Source organism: Cibotium barometz, chromosome 24 (genome assembly GCF_041138505.1).
Source record: "Cibotium barometz isolate CiBa-2024 chromosome 24, ASM4113850v1, whole genome shotgun sequence".
Taxonomy (NCBI): Eukaryota; Viridiplantae; Streptophyta; class Polypodiopsida; order Cyatheales; family Cibotiaceae; genus Cibotium; species Cibotium barometz.
In genome coordinates, this window is record NC_141069.1 from 21,256,857 (window position 1) to 21,279,461 (window position 22,605).

At 46.5% G+C, this 22,605-nt stretch overlaps 1 protein-coding gene and 1 pseudogene across 2 annotated transcripts in view; one reads left to right on the plus strand and one right to left on the minus strand.

Moving 5' to 3' along the window:
- Positions 1 to 22,605, minus strand: part of LOC147625018 (uncharacterized) — a 58,803-nt pseudogene that overhangs the window by 6,409 nt on the left and 29,789 nt on the right. The gene's annotated exons all lie outside the window — the stretch shown is intronic.
- On the plus strand, positions 3,980 to 4,844 carry LOC147625019 (uncharacterized). Its single transcript, XM_086818827.1, has one exon. The coding sequence runs from the start codon at positions 4,062 to 4,064 to the stop codon at positions 4,842 to 4,844; it is 783 nt and encodes a 260-aa protein (XP_086674953.1). The 5' UTR covers positions 3,980 to 4,061.

Below are 22,605 nucleotides of genomic sequence, written 5' to 3' on the forward strand. Positions count from 1 at the left end.
CACACAACACATCTTGGATGAAAGCTCGAAGGAGATCTCCTCCCCGTGGATCAAGGAGGCATCTTCTTGGGAATTGTACAAGCGCTACGCCAACCTTGAGTTATAAATAAATACCTACAGGGGCGCCATGCTTTGGGGCCAATTGGTCTTTTGTGTAGGAGCACTCTAGCTCCACTTATTTTATTTTTTTCTTCTTCCAAATTTTATTATTCCAGTTCATAAACTGATTAAAGTGTGATTAAGTGTGTTCACCGCCCGTCAAGTTTCTGAAGGCTGGTTTCAAGGTTCCATTGCCGGGATTCATCGTCAACTTTTTCAAAAGGGCGAGCTTGTGGTCGACACATTTAATTCTATGGCTGGAACTAGTGCGGAGATGAAGGATTTATCTTCGAAAGAGGACGACTACTACTTCGATGAAGACGAGGAAAGTGAGCAAGAAATACCTTCCGATATGCCAGAGCTTGAAGGTGATGATGCCACCTATGAAGCAAAGATGCAGAGTTCGATGGAGGGATTAATGGAACTCGCGAAGGACTCGCGTTTTCCACAAAACTTCAAAGCTGATTTTAAACCACGGAGGCAGGGTTTGAGAAGAAAGCTAAGCCTCAACATTCGGCTCCCATCCACCCAAATTTTCAGCCATACCCCGATTCTTCTTCTTTTCCCCTACCTATCCATGGAAACCCTTTCAATACTTCTCATCCTGGTTACTTTGGCAGAGGCTCTGTCTTTCATTCCATGATGGGTGTACCCAACATGGGCATGACTGGGAGCTATGGTATGCAACCAGGTATGCATGGAAGTATGTATGGAGCATAGAAACATGGGACGGGGAACGGGAACGGGGACGGGGACGGGGAACGGGAACGGGGACGGGGCAAAAGGCCGTCCCGAGGACGGTGGAAAAAACGGCAATCTAAAAACGATTGTTTTTTTGCAATTTTTTTTAACACACTTGATTTACACTTAGAAACCAAGACATTAAGCACAAAATTGCACCAAAAAGAGGAGAAATGCATAGTCGTATTAGCAAAAAACTATAATGGGGCGCCGATGGCGTGATAAACAAAAGTGAGTGTACAATGATCAATCTAAACAAAAATGCCAAATGGCATAATGAAAGGCCCAAGGAGGGTGTACACTCAAGGCAAAATGACTAAGTGCCAAGATACAAGACTCAAGAGACTAGGCAAGAGGCTGAAAAGGGTGAAGATCAATCGTGACCTCCTCGGTGAAGTCCTCCATAGGCTGGTCCTCAAGTGGGAGGGGAGGGGGAGGTGGGGGGGACAATGCCTCGGGCACAACCTCAAGCTCCTCTAAAATCTTGGCCCTCTGCTGATCAGAGAGATGTGGGTCCTGCTGTGCCTGCTCCCATTCGGTGAAAGGATCTGCCTTCTTTGTCAAGCCCTTGCAAAGCATTCGCAAGTTGGCACTGACAAACACCAAATCATTTGCACGCTGTACACCAAGGCGGTTCCTCTTCTTAGAGGCAATGTGGCTATAAACTGACCAGAGTTGCTCTAGGCAACTGCTACTGCAAGCCTGTGAGAGTACGCGCACAGCAAATTCCTGCAACTTTGGAGTTTCCGCACCATAATCCTCCCACCAAAGTGCAGACCCTACCTTGAAGCGGTCCGTCTGTGCATCTGCCAAACCAAAAGCCCCCCGCTTCTCTCTATAAATCTGCAATTGGTCCTTGATTGTGCGGCAATCCTCCTCACTAGTGTAAAGGCGATCCAAGGTTTGTCGAAGGCCTTTGCTCACCTCTTTGTCCTTGTGTTGCCCTTTGCCTTGAAACTCAAGATCAACAATGTAGGCAGCAGCATGGAGGGGAGAGTGGTAGGCTTGCCACCTTTTCAAACATAGGGATTTGACCTGTTTATAGTGAGGCTTGACTTTGAACATTGCTTTTAGCTTCTCTGTCATGCGATCCATTGCCTCGTACACTTTGCCAATGCATGGTTGAGTGGAATCCACCACCCTAAGGAGATCAATAATCGGTTGCACCATCTCCACAAGCGTCTTGGCCTCCTCCCACCATGCCGTATCATCCACCCTTTCCCTGCAAAATTTGCCGACCGTCATGGAAGCCTCTGAAGTGCATGCAAACTCATCACTGAGGAAGAGTCCCCTCAATGCCCCGCTACATGTACACAAGCGGCCTAGCATGAGAAAGTTGAATGCAAACCTCGTCTCGGAATACTTAAGAAGAGAGAGGCTTGACTTCTTGGAAAACTCGTGCTGCACCCTGTGATGGTTGAGGACAAAGGTCACTATTTTGTTGACACCCTCAATGACAGGTGCAACCCAATCCAAGGCCCCTATGTCTTTGATAAGGTTGTTGAGGCAATGGGCCATGCAAAAGCACACGGTGATGCGAGAATAAGTTGCTTGGAGAATTGTCCCCGCCGCCCTATTTGCCGGTTCTCCATCCGCACATATGGCAATGACATTCTCCGCCCCCACCGTCTCTAGTGTTGTTGCCCACTCCGCAGCAAGTATCTCGGCACTCTTCCCCGTCCCAGAAGCATCATGGGAGTCGACAAAGTATGTCTCCCCTCGTGAGTAGGCAACAACTCCATGGATGGAGCGCTTTCTAGTGTCACTCCACCCATCAACGACGAGGGTAACACCATTTTCAGCCCATTGCTCTTTCATGTGGTTGGCCGCCACCTCCACGCTTGCCTTCTCCTTGTCAAGGAGAGAGGTGCGGATGGTCTCCGAAGAGGAGGGAACATAAGAGGGTCCATACTCCGCTATCAATTTGCACATGGCCCGAAAGTATGGAGATCTATCCAAAACACCATATGCAAAACACAAACAAAATTCAGATTTTTACCATCATTTAGTCTTTTAAGTTTTAGTCTTTAAAGTTTAGAGCATGATATTTGAATTTTGAATAGTACATACTACATGAGCATAGTGCCAAGGACTTACCGTGCCGCCCGAAATGCTATGTGGTCATGAAAGAAGAATCGTGCCACCGCCATGTCCACCTCCTCTTTCAATTGAGGGTTCCAATTCTCATCAAGAGTACTTTGGCATCCCCGGGAAGCGGATGCCTCTCTTGATGAACGAGGTACATGCGGCGTTGATGTCCTCACAAAGGATGTGGGGTCGACGGCCACTTGAGGATTGCGTTTTGCCAACTCGGCCACCTCATAAACCACAAGCTTTTCAAGGAGCTCCTTCTTCTTCTCGGCCGAAACCTCCTTGCAAAATTGCACTTCGTTGCCGGGCTCATGCAAGAAGTGAGCACGCACTTTGTGGGCACCGCCGGTTCGCTTGTAGCCGCAAAGCTTACATACCCATGGTCTTGAACCACCCCCTTGACCGTATTGCGAGCACTCTACCTCATCCCACCAACTCCATCGATGTACGGCGGGCCTCCTTCGTCGTGATGGAGCGGGTGTTGAAGTGGTGGAGGCGGCGGCGGACCCGGGTTGAGGAGAGGAAGGGGTTTGAGAAGAGGATGCCATAGTGATAGAGACTAGAGTAGAGCTTGAGATGGATGGTAGAGCTTGAGAAAGAGTCAAGATGGAGAATTGGGATGGAGATGTTGGAGAAGGAGAGCTTGGACAATGGAGAGGGTGAGCTTGGAGAGGGAGAGCTTGGATGTTGGAGAAGGAGAGCTTGAAGAGGGTGAGCTTGGAGAGGGAGAGCTTGGATGTTGGAGAAGGAGAGCTTGGAGAGGGAGAGCTTGAGCCTTGGGTCTTGGAGAGGGAGAGCTTGGAGAGGAGATGGCTTGAGGAGAGCATGGAGGTCTCTTATATAGAAGATGGGGAGCCATGTGGGAGAGAGAGACTCAAGGAAGAAGCCTTGGAGGAGTTGCGCATCACCAAACGGCTAGGAGAGATAGCCGTTGAAGCCCCGCCAACGGTCAAAAACTGCCGCCAACGGTCAGTTTGACTGTCCCCGTACGGACAGGGAACGCCGTTCCCGGAACGCGTTCCGGGCGTCCCCGTTTCGTAGTCTGGCTGCCGTCCCCATCCCTCCGTCCCGCGGACGTCCCGCCCCCGTCCCAGGCGTTCCCCATCCCTAGGGTCCGTTTCCCCCGTCCCATGTCACTATGGTATGGAGGTATGCCAAGAGGTATGTATGGAACTTATGGTGGTGGTGGAAGTGCTTTTGGTATGCCTGGTATGGGAGGTGGTATGATGGGCATGGGATCTAATGCTGTGAGCAATTCTTTTCTCAAACCACATCCCTATGATAATCTTGTTCAGGGCGAGAAGCCAAAAGATTATAAAGAGGGTGGTGCTGCAGTAAAGTTTGATTCTTTTAGTGGTGCAAAGGATCGTTTGAAGGCTCTCACCTTCATTCAACAATTTGATGCGGCATTTTCTGGTGGTAACTTCACAGAGGCATCTAAGGTACGAAAGGCAGCTTCTTTCCTGAAGGGTAATGCTCTTCAATGGTGGTCAACACTTCATCATCAGGGAATAGCGCCTAGCACTTGGGTGGAGTTCAAGCAAATCTTCTCTTCCTTATGGTTGACACCGACTTTTGAGGTGGATGTTATGACAGCTTGGCATCGATTAGATTCCAGAGATTGTAGCAATCTAGAAGAATATAACAAGAAATTTTGGGATGCTCTGCTTCCGGTCACATCCTTTAGGCCCGTGTCACTAGTTGAGCAAGTAGAGACATATTGCTGTGGGTTACCCAAGGAGCTTCGAGATTATTGCATCAAAACAAAGGTCATTAATATGACTCAGATGATAGAAAATGCTCAGACTGGATATGCCATGCTTACTGGTCAGATGTCAGGATTCAAGGATCAACGTCTCTTCTCCCAAAAAGCATCAAAGGAGTCAAAGGAGACCAAAAATACTGAACCATGAGAGAAGGGGCAATCCAAGAAGAGAAAATTTCAACCCTTACCTCAAAGGACAGATGAAGAAAGGAAAGAGCTTATAGCTCACAACAAATGTTTCTCTTGTGGAGAAGCGGGGCATCGGTACTATAGGTGTCCAAAGAGAGCACCTAAAAACGCAAATGATTCGCAAGAAGAGCCTAAAGCAAAGAAACAAAAACCGTCTGCTGGACTAGTACCTGACTTAATAGGATTGAAGCAAGGGGATGCATCTTCAGAGTTATGCAGAGCATGGGGAAGACTTCGAGATTAGGAGGCTTTGATCTTTTTCGATCCCGGGGCTCATGCAAACTTCATCACCCCCGGGCTTGCAGCAAGTTGGGCATCAAACCAGAGGAGATGGGTGTGTTACATGAGGCTACTTTGGCTTGTCCTGGACATTCGGTTGAGGTTACACCGATCATTGGGAAACTGCGTCTCAGTGTGCAGACTTACTCGGACAAAGAGGATAATTTCTTCATAATGCCTTTGGAGGGTTGTGATGTTTTGTTGGGTATGCCTTGGTGCCATAAAGTTAAAGCGGTAGTAGATACTTTCAACATGAAAATCTCTCACTCATAAGAATAAGGAACACACTCTTGATGTAAAGCTTAAAGGAGAATCTATTCCTGTTGTATCGGCCTCGGCCGTTTCTCGTTTAATAAAGAAACATCTTTCTGTTTACTTACTGTTTGTTAAAGAGAATCAGGATACCACAGATTCTAATCTGTCTGAGTTGGATAAGGAAAGATTGGAATTTCTTAAAAGTTTAAGATTGTTTTTCATAGGCTTTGCCAGGGGAATTGCCGCCTGCTAGGCCTGAGGATCATGGGATTGATTTGATTCCTGGAAGTTCACCACCGAATAAGCCACCCTATAAAGTGAGTGCAGCCCAACAAGAAGAGATTATGAGCCAAGTGCGTGATCTGTTGGACAAAGGGTTGATTCAGCCAAGCTCTTTGTCCTATTGTTCACGAGTGCTTTTGGTACAAAAGAAAGATGGTTCTTGGCCGATGTGCATTGATTACAGGGCACTGAATAAGATTACCATCAAGAACAGATTCCCTAAACCTCGAATCGATGACATTTTGGATCGGTTACAGGGAACAGCTTACTTCAGTCGCACTGATCTAAAGAGTGGATATCATCAAATTCGCATCATACCAGAAGATGTGCATAAGACAGCTTTCAGGACAACTTTTGGACTCTCTGAGTTTTTGGTCATGCCTTTTGGTCTTACGAATGCTCCAGCGACTTTTAACAGGAGGATGGATCGGGATTTTCAACCCCACAGTACTTTTGTGCGCACCTTCTTTGATGATATGATTGTATTTTCTCATTCAGAGAAGGAGCATCGAGAGCATTTGACCAAAGTGTTTGAGGAACTCAAAAAGCATAGGTTGATTGTCAATGGAAAGAAGAGTGAATTTTTCATGCAGGAGATTCACTTTCTTGGGCATATAGTGTCTACGGATGGCGTCAGGATGGATCCAGCGAAAGTTGAAGCAATAAAGAATTGGCCGGATTTGCAGACTATTCATGATGTGAGAAGTTTCTTAGGACTTTGTTCATATTACATGAGGTTTATCCGATTCTTTGCAGAAATTGCTTCACCTTTACATCTCCTGACCAAGAAGGATGTAAAATTCTGATGAACAATAAAGGAAGTGGAAGCTTTCAACAAGCTTAAGAAAAAGCTAACCACTGGTCCAGTTTTGGTTTTACCGGATCTTCATAAACCTTTTGTGGTACAGTGTGATGCATGCGGGAATAGCATTGGAGCTGTTCTTATGCAGGAAGGACATGTTATTGCTTATGAGAGTAGAACTTTGTCACCAGCAGAAAGGAATCTACAAGTATATGAGAAGGAGCTTCTTGCGATTATTCATGCTCTTTCTACTTGGAAGCATTACCTTCTTGGGGCTGATTTCGTTGTTCAGAGTGATCATTAGACTCTTCGCTATTTCCTTACCCAAACGAAGCTTTCAGAGAAGCATATGAGATGGGCAAACTTTCTGTCCATGTTTCACTTTAAGATTGTTCATGTGGATGGCAAAAAGAATGTGGTAGCAAATGCCTTGTCTAGGAAACCACATGTGGCCGCCGTCTCCGTTATCTTTCATCATGAACTTGATGATATGCGAGAACAGTATGCTCATGACTCAGATTTTGAGCGGATTTTTGATCGTTTGACCGAAGGAGAGCGAGTTGATCATTATTCTCTCAAGGAAGGATTTTTGATGATGCATATGACAAATTGTGTGTCACATCTCAGTTAAGGCAGAAGGAAGGTTTTGACAGAACGCCATGCTCCGCCTTATGCAGGCCATCGTGGTATTGAGGCTACAGTGAAGGCTTTGGAGGCATCTTTTATTGGCCTACTATGCGCAGGGATGCTGATGCTTTTGTTCGTGATTGTATCATTTGTCAGAAGGTGAAGTGTGACTGTCAAAAGACTCCTGGGTTACTTCATCCTTTGCCTATTCCAGATAGACCGTGGGAGAGTATTGCTATGGATTTTATCTTTGATCTTCCTAGGACAAAGAGTATTCACTACACAGATTTGGGACTTTCCTTATTTTCTTGGTATTTTTCGGTGAGCAAAATTTTAAGGTTATACACGTACTCACAAACGTACACTTTGATACAGATACATACAGTATACATGCACTCACATTTACACATTTGCACTCACACTCACACATCATGCACACACTTGTTTGCATATTCAGCCATTTAGAAGTCTTTCTATAAAAATTTGGGGCTTTTTCCATCAGCTGAATTTAGGGGCAAGTTTAGGGCTTTTTGTCCAAACTTGGGGCTTTTCGAAATTGGGACCATTTTTGTTAAATTGGGACTTTTCTTGTGCCATTAAGTGTTAAGTGGGCATCTAGTGTTGGGAATTTTGGAGGATTTAAGCCATTTAACAGAATTTTGTGGCTTTTCTCATCTTTCGGGGTTTTATAATCAGATTTTGGGCATCCTGTGAACATTGAGTCAGCCAACTGAAGCTCTTGAACTATGCTTCATTAATTGGGGACTTCTAGGCATTAGGGTTTCCGTCAAATTCGGGGGTTTTTTGCTTTCTGTGGGGTTCTTATGTCCAATCAAGGATTTCTGTTTGTATTTGGGGCTTTTATGTTTTTGTTTGTGTTTATGCCACATCCAATGGGGTTTTCTAATATGCCGTCTACAGTTCTAGTTGGTGTTTCCCATTTACGTATCTGTGACAGAGTAGAGCAGTCAGTAATTCACACTTGGTTTTAGACACGTTTTGGGTCTCCATCCCTCACCTCTCGAATTCGAGACTCAGTTCCTGGGAGGGTACCATTCCTTCATCCTCAACTCAACTTCCAGGATTCCGTTAAAGACCATCTTGTTTGGTGTTTGTTTGTGTCGCATGACATCCGGAAGCTGCCATCATTTCGGTCATTAAGCATGAAATTCTCATGGGCCCGTGCTGGCCATTTTTGTAGCTCATGACTCCTTTCCATTGAGGGAGGGTTTGTTGGGAAAATTCAATGTAAAAGAGTGTGTGAGTAGGGGCATGTGAACCACCCCTTGTATGGATTATGTAACTAGGGACGTCATCCTATGTGACTGGTCATCCTTATCCTATCATGTACTTTGGGCTATATAATAGCCACCCCTATGTGTATATGAATATAACATTGAGCAAGATGTAGCCCTTGTGGATCTCGTGTTTAGCTTAGGGTTTATTTTAATCTTGCGTATGTGTTGATCTTGTCTTGCTGCCCCATAATCACTATCCCTATGTAACCCTAATCTTCCCCCCAACCCTATCCAACACCGCTCACAGTCCCCAAACTAATGAGATTGGGTTGGCAGATGAAGATAGGGGAAATACCTCAAAAATCTAGCTTATGACGATATTGTTGGATGTGATGAGAAAGTTGAGGGGCCATATTGGGTCAGCAATGGTTTTATCAGTATCTCTCTTATAAGCTTCCAACAATATCGTCATAAGCTAGACTTTGAGGTAATGCCCCTATCCAAAGACGACATGATATTGGGTCAGCAATGGTTATATCAATATCTCTCTTATAAGCTTCCAAAGTCACACATTGCAATTTATAAAAAACGGAACAATGATAGACCTCCAAGGCATCCGAGATCAACCTTCTTGTAAAATGCGGAAGCTTCGGGGGAGATCGGTAACTTCAATGCTCAGAAATCACCACACTTGTCGCGACGAAAATAACACACAAAACTGGACGTAGATGTGCAGAAAAATAGAGAGAGAGAGAGAGAGAGAGAGAGAGAGAGAGAGAGAGAGATATTAACGTCTACGAGAGGCCAAAGTCGGCCTATGAGACAAAAAATAATACAACTGTGTTCTTCCGGTCATCGGAAGAAAAGAAACAAAAGAAAAAGTGTGCATGTGTCTGGATACAATTGTGAATCATCATGGATCGGTGGAGCCCATATACAAACAATATAAGGGGGGTGGGGATGTGGATGGAGTGCTAAGGCAAGATGCATCTCTATATGCTGAAGGGGTAGGACAAGCATGCTATGCAGATCTATGTCTAACTCCATCCAGTGCCATAAGAGGGATATAAGATATCATACATCGCCGATGCTGAGGCTGTGAATGGCATGAACATGTACCCTGAGTCTGAATGAAAGCGAGCTAGCCTCTCCTGTGTCTCCATCTGGTGTCTCATTCGGATAGCTGCTATCTCTCGGTGACGGAGTCGAGGTGCTCTATGTCCAATCTGTCTAGGTCTCCTCCTAGCTCTCAATTCCTCTGTTCTCTGTGCGGTCACCCCACGTGGTACATCAGCTGGCACTGGCATAGCTCTCTGGAAGAAATCTGTGAGTTGGGACTGTCTCCCACCCCTAGTGGGAGCGGGTGTCTGGAGGAGTCTCTCTCGAGAACTATGAAGCTCTAGTAGTAGTCTGCCAAGCTGTCGCTGGTCCGAGGCCTCCATCAACTGATGTAGTGAAGAGTGCTTCTCAAACAATCCTGCATATCTATCTCTGACCCCCTGGTGGGCTCTACATCTACATACAAAGTGATCCTCAGTCTCCACCTCCTCGCGGCACAATATGCATATCCGCTCAGCTCTAGGAACCCGTGCCGCTCTCCCAACCTCTATCTCTAGCTGATGTGATGAGACCCGTAGCTGTCCAATAGCAACGCAAGAGCTGTGTGGCATGTATACATCCATGTACCGCGGTCGATGTATAAACCCATCCCCTGAGATGCTCATAAAGTGGTTTCTGTAATACAACATCTTCGGTGGTAGTGGGCTCGTTGGTGCTGTCCATGTCTCCTGTATGTAGTGCTGCCATATGTCCTGTCTCATCACTCTGTTCCTCTCATTGAGAGAGAGGTAACCCCGTGGAGCAGGTGATCATACTGAAAAGGTGGCAACCGCTCAATGTCTATACCATGATGTGAGAACCACTGTAGCATCTGTGCATACCAAGATCCAGTGTGTCCAGCCTCGGCCAGCTGTCTGGATGCCTCAAAAGCTCGGCGGGATAATCTCTCCATGGGCATCTCCCTCATCCTGTATATAAAGGAGATCGTCTGGAACAATGCCTCCACTGCCATAGGTGGTGCAGCAAACTCAGCTCGAACAATGTCGTGCGGGACGGATGGTTTGCTGCGTATCATCCTCGAGAGCATCAAGATCTGTGGTCTCTCCAGCTGTACCCATGTGGAGGCTGCAAGCCCTGGTGCCCAAACCGCTGCTGCATACATCAAGGCTGGTGTCACTAATGTATCAAAGAGCCACCCCTTCGTGCGGGGTTCCTGAAAATGTGCCTGATGACACTGACGCTCAAGGCCAGCAAGAGCTGCATACCCCCGGGTCACTCTGTCTTGGACTGCCTGAGCCATGGAGAAGCGTCCAGCTGAGCTAGTAAATGTGATGCCAAGGCCCAAGGTAAACATAAGAGCTCACCACCTCGACCCGCCCTCCTGCTAATGTGAGAGTAGTGTGGCTCCTGACTGCAGGTGAAGTGTGGAAGATCATAACCTTGGTTTTCCCAAGGTTCACTGTGAGCCCCTGCTGTGCGCAGAAGTCATCAAGAGCCGCAAGGTGTCTTTGAAGCCCAACCTGCGTGTCGGATACCAAGACGATGTCATCAGCATAAAGCATAACATGTACAGTAATACCTGATAGCTCAACCCCAAAGCCTCCTCCCTGTGTGATGTAATCGACCACCTCATCAATATAGAGCCCAAAGAGCGTGGGGGAGAGCGGGCACCCCTGCTTCACACCAATGGTGCTAGCAACTCTGTCGGACAAGCCTCCTGGGCATCGGACTCTCCCAAAGACCTGCTCATATAGCCTGTATATGCCCCACATCATGTCTGAAGGTATGCCTAGTGTCTGTAGTCGCCGAAAGAGGCGCTCTCTGGGCACAGTATCAAATGCCTTGCAGAAATCCACAAAGCAACAATAGAGCCGTTGCCTCCGTGCCTTGGCCTGATCAATCAGGCACCTCAATGTAAAAATGTGGTCGATGGTCGAGGAGGCTCGACGGAAGCCTGCCTGGCCTGCTGCTCTCAATCCCCCAACCTCTGCATGACTGCTCAGCTCTGCCTCCAAAACTGCCCCGTATAGTTTGGCCAATATATAGCCAATCATGATGGTCCTGTAGTTCCCGGGGTCTAGTACATCTCCCGCTTTATGGATCGGCACAATAGTGTGCATCGTCCACTCAGCCGGAAACCCCTCAGACAGAGCTCTGTTGAAGAGATGAGCAAGAAATGGTGCCAATGTATCAATAGCATAGATGAGATGCTCTCCCTGTAATCCTGTATGATCTGTCGCCCGTCCATGTTGGAGTCGGCATATGGCCCTCCTAACCATAGGTGGGGTGAAGAAGGTGGAGACTGTGGGGCATGGCTCTGTGGGCTGTGGTATAGGGGGCTGTGCAGGCACATCATAAAGTCTCTCTGCATATGTCTGCCAGGTCTGAGGATCGGCAATAGGTGTGGGAGGACGGGGCTCTCTGAGTCTCCTCCAAGCAGCATCTCTGCTCATGAGCATGTGATATGTGTCCCAGTACTGAGCCTCCTCATAAGCTCGCCGCTTACGGCGGGTGAGAGTATGCATCCTCCTGCCTGCCTGCCTCCGGGTGATCTCCCCGCGAGCCCTCTGCACTCGGAGACTGCGGTAAAGGTTTCTGCACTCATCATCATACCATCGGTTCTGGGGCATGCTCCCAGATGTAGGTGGCCGTCCTGTCTGTATGTGGTATGGGAAACTCCTCGCGGCTGTGGAGTGCAGTACATGTGAGAGCTGGGAGGTGAGCATGGCCATGGGTGCCGATGGATCTAAGGCAAATAGCTGATCATGAACATGATAGTCGTACACCTCGGCTAGGTCCTGAGTGAAGTGAAAAATAGTGCGTGGTGGCTGTATGATGGGTGGGTGGGTCTCCAATAAGCTCCTGAAAGTGAGGGATAGGTATGTATGATCCGCCCCAATGGGGCATGGTGGTACGGTGAAGTGAGACACCATATCTGCTGCCTCCTGAGATCCCATCACATAATCCACTGTACTACTACCGCCTCCCACTGGAAAGCAAGTCAACCCACCTGAATCTGGCCACTGAGTCATCCCGTTATAAATAACGAGATGGTGTCGGGCCCCAAGCTCCAGCAAATGTTGCCCATATCCAGTGCTGTCAGCTCCTCCATCAGCGGAGATCCGAGTGGTCCCTGTATCCTCTGTAGCTAGCGGCTCTAGTCTCAGGGGATCCTCAAAGTCATAGATCTCGCACTGTTTGCTCTGAGTCCGTGCATTGAAGTCCCCCATCAAGAAGACTTCTCCCAGTGTCGAATAGTGTAAGATCTCCTCAGATAAGACAGAGTATGGAGACTCACTAGCCTCTCCTCCACCCGGCTCCTTGGTGGTGGCAAACCGCGACCCCTTCGGAGGAAAGTAGCAAAGGGCGATATAAATCCATCTAGTCTCCGAGAGGCGTAAGCTAATCCACATGTATCTCACCTCCAAGTCTTGTGCTACGACTCGAACATGCTCATGTAACCCATGCCTGAAAAGCACTGCAATACCTCCTGAACCTCGGGAGGTGGCATGTCTCATCCCCTGTCGGTGAGCTGACTCCCACTGATAACCCTCAACCCGTGGTAAGCCCCTCTCCGGGCTCTCATGTGTCTCTGTCATCAAGATGATATCCCGGCCCTCCATCACCTCCTCAAGTCTCCCTCGATGTGTCTATAGGACTCCATTACAGTTCCAGATTGCTATGTGTATCTCTTTGTCTTCATGTTGTTTCCTCCGTGTCTCATAGGCCAGATGGCGCTATTCGACCCTCTTCCCATCAATGTAGATGTGACCATCCCTATAATGTGTCTTCTTCCCTTCTTTGCGTGCCGCCTTGATCTTCGGCATGCATAATCTTCTGTGCTCCAGTTGCATCCATGTGAGGTCATCATCGAAGTAGATGGGGTCCCCTGGCAAGCTCCTCAAGATAGCCCGTCTTCTCATAAAGCTCATCCTACTCTCCTCGTCTGGGAACTATAGCACTAAGGCCTTGCCTTTGGTGGAGTCCTTTGGGGTTGTCCTCCATACTCTAGTGAATGGGAGCGGCTCATCCTCCTTTAGTCCTACCTTGGTACATAGGTTCCGCCCGTCAATCTCGGGCGTGGAGGTAGTGCTCTCTAGTATCCCTGTGACTCGGATATTGAGGCGCCGGATCTGTCGCATCTTCTCTTCATCAAGAGTGGACTGCATCATGTGTACATCTTCTTGCACCTCCTTTTTGATGTTCTTCTTCATCACTTCTACCCATCCTTCGCGGGCCGCCTCCATTTTCCCCTCGATTGTGTGGGTGAGGGTTTTGGTGATCTCTTCTTTGATTGCCTCTTTGTCCACCTCAAGAGTCTCTCCTTCCTCCCGTGGACGGTCGCGTAAGGATGCCACTTCGCCCTTCAAAAGGTTGATTTCCTCCAGCATGGCGAGCTTGTCCTTATCCCACTCCTCTTGCATGGTACGCTTCTCTTCCTTCCATATTTCGGCTTCGGCCTCCAGCTTTCCCATGCGCGTCAATAAGTCCTTCTTGATGGCGGTGATGGTGCTGTCCAGTGTCTTCTTTTGGTCCTTAATAAGATCCCTAAGGATATGATCAAGCTGGCTGATATTGTCATCTATAGACCCTCCCATTGTAGAGGGAGGGAGTGTTTGAAAGGAGCAGGTAAATATGTGGGAGAGAGAGAGAGGGGGGGGGGATGAGGACACAATATTGGGTCCCGAATACCCTCTGTAGGGGCCCCACCACGAATGGTGTATTTGCTTTTATTAGAATGATGCAAATCTAAAAATAAAAGAGTGAACCTGAACCTTCTTGGCTAAGGAGAATCCTCTGCCCTTGACCTTCAATCCTTCACCCCTTTGCGTTAGCTTCTCCTTGGCTGTCCTTGCCCCTTGAGTTAGCTTCAGCACCTTGATGAAATATGAGATGATTGAACTGATTTATGCCCTAGGTATTTATATCCCTATTTGATGCTGGTCGATGGCCTGACCGCCTCTGTGGGCTCCTGTCCAGGCCAGCGTAGGCTGCTGGGCAGCCCCTGGACACTGGCCACCTGCAGTCCTGGCTGTTTGGGCAGCCCCTATGCTCTAGCTGCCTACAGTCCTGGTTGCCCTATGGGGCCGACTGGCAGGGCTGGCCAAATGCATGTCGGGTCCATGGCCAAGCCCCCTTGGGCTGGCCGACAGCCTGCCAGCCCCCAAGGGTAAAGCAAAGAGCTTTAAGCATGGGGGACAACAGTCTAGCAAGGCTGGTCATGGACAGCTCTCTTTTGGTGGTGAAAAGTCTGACAAAGGGGATGCAAACAAGCCCAAAAAGAAGGGCAAATGTCACTACTACCATAAGCCTAGACACTACATCAGTGAATGTAGGAAGCGGATTGCAAAAGAGAAAAGGTAAGAAGCAGGCAATGCGGTAGCAGACTCTTCTAATGACAAAGCACAGCAATCAGCTAATGTAATCCAGGAAGAGTACACTTTTTTGGTCACATGCACTAGTGGCATACCAAGTGCTTCAGACAATGATATGTCTTGCATTGCATCTGACAGACAAAATGTATCATGGTATTTTGATAGTGGTGCTTCGAGCCACATCACTTCATACAAAGATGTATTTTAGCACTTGGTTTATGCTTCAAATGGCCGCACTGTATCATGTGCAGATCATACCACATATCCAATAAAGGGAATTGGCAATGTCATACTTATTCCAGCCAATGGTGCCAATATATGTATGAAAAATGTATTGTATGTTCCAGGGATAAAGAAAAATCTGCTCTCCGTCTCAGCCATAAACGACCAAGGTTTGAAGGTTGAATTTGAAGATGGAAAGTGTTTAGTAAAAGACCCATCAAAGGGTTATGAAATAGTCACTTCTGGAACACGATACAAAGGCTTGCATAAGCTGGACAGCTATGACAAGCGTACTTATGATGCAAATACAGTGGCTGTCCACACTCCTGCTATGCATGATGCAGAGCTATGGCATGCTCGTTTTGGGCATGTAAATTTTCGGAGTTTGATGCTTTTGCAGAAGCATCATATGGTTGATAATATGCCGCCTCTTGAGTCTCCACCAAGACATGTATGTGAGAGGTGTATTTTGGGAAAGATGCAACGAAAACCATTCCCCAAAGATGGAGCTGTTAGAGCTGAAAGTAAATTACAGCTCATACATAGTGATGTATGTGGTCCAATACGGACACCATCCATAGGGGGGCATCTTTACTTCATCACATTCATTGATGACTACTCCAGGTTTGCTGCGGCATATTCTTCTCTTCCATCAATGCTCGCGCAATCTCAGCAATGTGCCTGTTTTTCCGCTCAGCAACTCCATTTTGCTGCGGAGTGTATCTGCATGTAAACTATCTTCGAATACCATTCTTCTTCAAAAATTCAGAGAACTCATTGAAGAAGTACTCTCCAACTCCATCTAACCTTAGGCACTTTACATATTTCCATGTTTGCTTTTCAACCATAACTCTGAAATTCTGAAAATGAGTGAACACCTCACTCTTCTCCTTCATGAAGTATACCCACACTTTCCTTCTGTGGTCATCAATAAATGTCACATAATACCTGCAGCCTCCCATAGACATGGTCTTCGTAGGACCCCATACATCTAAATGCACAACATCTAGTGTATTTCTGCTCACATTTCTGTAACGTGGAATGCTTTGCTTCCTTTCCAAATTGGCATGCTTCACATATTTTCTGCATACCTTCAACTTTAAACTTTGGCAGTCCTGTCACAATTCCTTCAGTCTCCATAGACTTCATTCTCTGCACATTCACATGTCCAATTCTTTTATGCCAAATGTTTGTGTCTGCAACAATTCTTGAACCATTTGCAAACATTGTAGCACTCACTTCAGGCATGTTTACATTCAATGTAAACATTCTGCCCACTCTGTTGCCTTTTGCAACCAACCTGCACTTGTCTTTAAAGTCTTCAATATAACAACCATCAGGGTTAAACCGAACCTGCAAACCCTGCTCAATCATCTGGCCAACTGAAACCAGATTCTTTGTTATGTTCGAAACATGAAGTACATCTGCAAGATACTTCACTTTGCCATCCTGCATAGACAATGGCACATCTCCAACATGGGCAATTAGATGAGCAGTGTCATCCCCTGTTTCCACAAAACCTCGTCTTTCAAGGTTCTTCATCTCCTTGAACCACTCCCCATGACTTGTCATGTGGTTCGAAGCACCTGAATCAACGTACCATACATCATCTTTATGTGCTACTTCAACATTTTCAGACATAGCATTAACAACATGGTGCATAACAAACAACCTTTCATTATCCTCGCTCGAGGATGCATAGTTGTTTTGCTGCAATTTCCCATTTTGCATGTCAGCTTGCTTCTTAGAACAATCTGCCTGCACATGTCCAAGCTTATCACAATAAAAGCATCCACGTGTATCATTATACTGCCTTTGCCAATTTCCACGACCTCTTTGACTCCCCCTGCCTCTGAATTGGCCTCTTCCACCTGCATATTGTTGTTGTTGTGAATTCTGGGACTTTTGTTCTTGCTGGTGCTGGCCATAATTCTGATTACCTGTTCGGTCATCTCCTTGGCCGCGTCCACAGCCTCCTCTACCTCGTCCTCTTCCTGAACTTGTGTAGAAGGCATGTTGCTCTGAACTGTTTTTTTTTTGTGAAGACTGTTGGTCTTCACCCAAGCTCTTCTCTTCTATAATCAACATAGACACAAAATCTGTGAAATTGGGGATGTTTTTCCGAGTCAGAATAAACATCTTGAACGCCTTGTATTGTGGCCCGAGACCACGTAGACAGACTTCCACCTTATCATCATCATCTACTGAAACGCCAATAGATGCAAGGGATTCCACAATACCCTTGATCTTCAATGCATGGTCATTCACAGACATACTCTTTTTCTCCACAGTATGAAGTTTATTCTTCAACTGTATCTTTCATGCCTTGGTATTCGTTTCATAGAGTTTTACCAAGGTGTCCCACGCCTCCTTGGGGGACTTGAGATCCTGTATGTGTCCAATCATGGTATCAGGTATACTGATAGAGAGCCAATTCATAACATTTCTGACTCCTTGGTTCCAATCCTTGAACTCTTTCACATCTGCAGCAATCGGATTGATCTCCGGTATCTCCATTGCCTCTTCATGCTCACCTTCTATGTAGTCCTAGTAACCCTTTCCCATCAGGAAATTTGTCAGTCTAAACCTCCAAGCATGGAAGTTGTTCTTATCAAGCTTCTCAGCAACAATCTGGTTTATGCCATCATTTGACATCTTGCCAGACACACAAATTTACCAGAAAAACAGCACTCTGGTTTGTCCTGCACAAACTGTTGTATTTTCTGCAGTGGTACTGTACTACACTCAAAGATCACAACCAATGACCTCAAATGTGCATACATACACCAATGGCAACTATTGACCTCCTTGTAGCACACACAATGTCTGCACAACCAATCTGTCTTCCTGCAGTTCTTAAAACAGAGTTCTGCACAGAATCGATGACTTACCCGCAGTGCTCGAAATCACCTGCTTTCTGAAAAACGGAGGTTGTAACGCGCCCGAAACGCGTTTTCGACCTGAAAAACATTGTCCGATAGGACCCGATAGGACAGTATAGTTGCCCTATAGCTTTACTCCCGCGAAGAAAGCTCCTCAGTCAGAGATCGTTTGCCGGTGCCTCCCGTAGAGCTCCCGACAAGGGTGTAGTCGCCAACACAAATAGGGAAGAGTAGTTGAAGCTCGTACCCTCGTTCCGCTTCATGTGCTTCTCTTGCTTGCAGCTCAGCTCTTAGCATGAACCAAGCTCTGATACCATGAAAAGATGCAGGGGAGAAGAGAGCTTGAGCTCTTGTAAGCACACACACACTCACAAAACCCTAAAAGAGAACACACAAGGTGAGAGACTGAAAATCTTCTTCTTCTTCGCTCAACACTCAACACACCATATACAAAGATAAGAGTACACCCACTTGCATCCAATGGCTTTCTTGCCTTCAGGCAATTGCACTAAATCCCAAGTCTCATTTCCAGATAGTGCATCCATCTTCTCATCCATAGCTTTCTCCCAACACACATTTCCAACAGCCTCATCAATGCATGTGGGCTCTACAACCTGTACAACTTTTGCCATGTATGCATAGTGATGTGCCACAACCATCATAGGTAAACCTCTGCACAGGATTCTTCACTCTCCCAGATCTTCACAGCTTTGCATTCATGGCTTCCATAGCCTTCTTTACACCAGGTGTTCTCATAGCTGGTATCCCACGTTCCTCATCAAGGCTCATCTCTGAGCCACTAGACCCTCCATCAACATGAGAATGCCCTGCAGAAATGTCAGGCATACTAAGAGGCTCAACCACTTTCTCTTTGCCTTTATGTGATGTACTAACCACATTTGCAGGACGCATATTATGACGCAGCCTGCCACTCCATGGTCTATCAACAACTGAACCACTAGATGAGGACTCTCCTGGTCCACTCAAAGACTGTGATTGCTGACTTGCATTACAGGAGGAAGTATATGTAAATCAGCCCATTGGTTTTGTAGTTCCTGGTGAGGAACATAAAGTATGCAGGTTACACAGCATTGCATGGGTTAAAGCAAGCTCCAAGAGCTTGGTATGATAAAATACATGCTCATCTAACCAGCCAAGGTTATGTGAATAGTCCAGCTGAAAGCACATTGTATGTGAAGAAAACCGATGCCGATATTCTCATAGTCATCTTGTATGTAGATGACATGCTCATTACAGGTACTAGCAAAGCACAAATTTCAGATTTCAAAGCTGATTTGAAAGCTGAATTTGATATGTCAGACTTGGGGCCTTTACACTACTATCTCGGCATACAGTTTATGCATACAGATGATGGCATTGTTATGCAGCAAACTAAGTACATAAAAAGTTTGCTAAAAAGGTTTCACATGGATGACTCCGGTAGAACCAGGTGTACGGCTTACTATGCATGATAATGGAGAGCCTTTTGAGGCGGGCATTTACAGCCAGGCAGTGGGATGTCTCATTTACTTGTGTAACACGAGGCCAGACATATCTTTTGGGGTGTCTTTGTTGAGCAAATTCATGCACAGCCCAGGCACAAAGCATTGGCAGGCAATCAAACGCATTTTTTGTTATCTTAAGCATACCCTAGATCTTGGTTTGTTCTATCCCAGGGGGGGCAGCTTGCAGCTTTATGCATACAGTGTGATATGCAGCTGAAGTCTTTGTATTGGGAGATCCTGTCACACAAATGCTCACACCGTCTTCTGTATCCTGAGTTTCGTGAGTTTAGCAATCCATTTCATTACTTCAAACTTTAAAGAGTTGAGAGAGAGAGATATGAGAACTGTACACCAGATTGGGTCCCGCATTACCCACTGAAGCGAGATAGTATTTGCTTTATTTCTTGAGAGAGAATGACTGTGGACTGTAGATAAGCCAAACGCAAGATCTCGGAGGATCGGAGAGTGGCTGATCTGTATGCTGCTGTAGAAACACCTGAGGCTGAGAGAAGAAGAAGGTGGACTGTTCTACACTATGTTAGAATGCTGAAAACACTTATGAATGCTGTGTTACCTTCACCAGATGACTGCTGCATGTGTGGATGATGCATAGAAACTGCTATGGACAGAAACGCTGAAGTGTAGGGGTGCTGAGGAACTGAAACGCAGACCTGTAGGGCTGCTGAACTGCAAAACGCAGGTGTTCTGAGGCTGCTGGACAGAAACGCTGAGGTCCTGAGGCTGCTGGACAGAAACGCATGCATGTACTGCTGAATTGGAGACTGTAGAGGACTGAATCAGGGCTGCTTTGGTGCTGAAAGCAGGCTGATTGGAGGCTGATAGCAGGCGCCTAGGACTGACTGAAGCTATGGTTTCTCAAGGGGCCGGAGAAGCAAGCTTATGGGCTCTAGGGCTGGATTAGTCTTGGGCTGAAAGCAAGGAGGAGGAGAGCTCTTAGCACAATGAAGACTGAATGAGAGAATAGGCTCTAGGCAAGCCTATTTATACTAACTGGAGGTTGGTCATTTAATAAAGTTAATATTTATAAATGTCCAATAATGCAAATAATGCTAAATAAATACTAACAAATATGGAAAAAATACCAGATAAATCCTAGATTCCCTAAGGCTTCTGGGATGTTCTAAATGATGCACAGGCATATGAATGCATATTATGCAGGATGCAGAGTGCTTTCTGATGCAAACCCTAAGGCTTCTACTGACTCTACATGCATGAATGATTCTCTCCAAGTGGGTTAAGGGACTTGACTGACTGACTGACCCGCCAAGGCTGAGGAATGACCTACGTAGCTCATGCCTGACTTATCCTGGACTGAGGATGTACAATGGGGTCACGGCGTACGACAAATATCATCCTATTGGGTTCTAAAACTGTACAACTGTTGCACTTCTAATGATGAGCCATCTTGTCACCATGCACTGAGTGCAGAGTGCATGTGACATTCCCTCCTGATTAGCTTGGCGGCAGGTTCATGGCTTCCAAGTAGTCCGCCAATAACTGGGGATACTCCTGGAAGAACTCCTCGTCGAGCCATACGGCTTCGTGGGAACCTCGATCTCGGAACTTCGTATAGAACTGACGAATCCGTCGACCGGAACCATGCTTCCATCGATGAAGAAGGATCTGCTCAGGCTCAATAACTTCTGCCTCGTCTACCACGTCTGGCTGCTGTTCATCTGAAACATCAAACACTTCTAGACCAACATATGGTTTTAGCCAAGAAACATGAAAAACATCATGCATTGTCCAACTGGCAGGCAACTTTAACTTCATTGAGACATCACTTATCTTCTTAACTATTGGAAAAGGGCCAAAACTACGGAATGAAAGCTTGGGACAACGTTTGCCCACTTGTTTCAATCTCTGCTTCATGATACGCAAATAGACCCAATCCCCTTCCTTGAAGTGGACATCTCGTCTAGACTTATTTGCCTGTCTGCTATATGCTTCCTGAGCTTTGGTCAAGCGGTCCTTGACTGACTCAATGATCTCGGAAAATGCTTCCGTGGTTTTATTAGCCTCTAAAGATGGAGACACCATTCTCGTCAAAAGAGAAGAAAAACGGCGACCAAAGACTGCTTCATATGGAGTCCGTCCGACACTGGATGAATGCGTGTCGTTCAAGATAGCTTGGACCAACGGAAGATAGTGCTCCCATTTGGACTGCTGGTCATGACTGTATGACTTAAGGACATCAAAGGCCAACTAATTATAAATTTCTGTCTGGCCATCTGTCTGGGGATGGAATGCACTAGACAACTGCAACTTAGTTCCAAAGTTTTCAAATAATGCCCTCCAGAAATGCGAGGTAAACTTGGAATCTCTGTCTAATGTTATGGTGCTAGGCAAACCACAAATTGGATACCAATTCTTGAGAAACAGACGGGCTACGTCCTCAGCTGTGGCCGTATGCTTGCATGGGATGAGCATGCAGAATTTACTAAAGCGATCCACAATGGTAAAACACTGAGTGTTACGGGATCCAGTGGATGCTGGTAGAGGCCCTACAAAGTCCATAGATATGTCGATGAAAGGTCCGTCGGGGATAGGCAAAGGTTGAAGTAAACCTGCCTTCTTTGTATGGGAAACCTTGACTTTTTGACAAATCTTACAGGCTTGTACATGTGCATAGACATCACGCCTCATCTTTGGCCAATAAAAGGACCGTTCTAATTTCTCGAGGGTACTGTTGATACCCCTATGTCCTCCAACTAAGGAGTCATGGGCATCGTGGAGAAGAGCAGAACGCTTTTCCCGAGTAACACAGAGACGGTTCTTGTAGAACAACCAACCGTTCTGTACTGAATAGTGGCCAGGCTCAGAAGTGAGGGCCAAACTATACTGAGTACCAAACTCAGGGGAGTCGACATATTGGTCTTTCATACTATCCAAGTCCTTTCCCGTGATTTCGAGAATGGTAGCTTCTTAGACTGCCTAGATGCTGGACTTTCGACTGAGAGCATCTGCCTACTGGGTTATGCTTACCAAGGATGTATTCAATCATATCTCCAAACTGTTGGAAGATTTGACTCCACCTGGCCTGTCGATCACTCCACTAGGCACTTTTTTTTTTCCCGAGAAAAGATCCTTTCATTAGTTAAATAAAAATGCCCGTAGGGCTACAAAAGATCTCTCCTGCTCATAAGAGAAACAGAGCAGTGAATACAGCAAGG

Coding starts and splice junctions, on each gene's coding strand:
- LOC147625019 (XM_086818827.1), top strand. CDS start 4,062: ATGTCACTATGGTATGGAGGTATGCCAAGAGGTATGTATGGAACTTAT.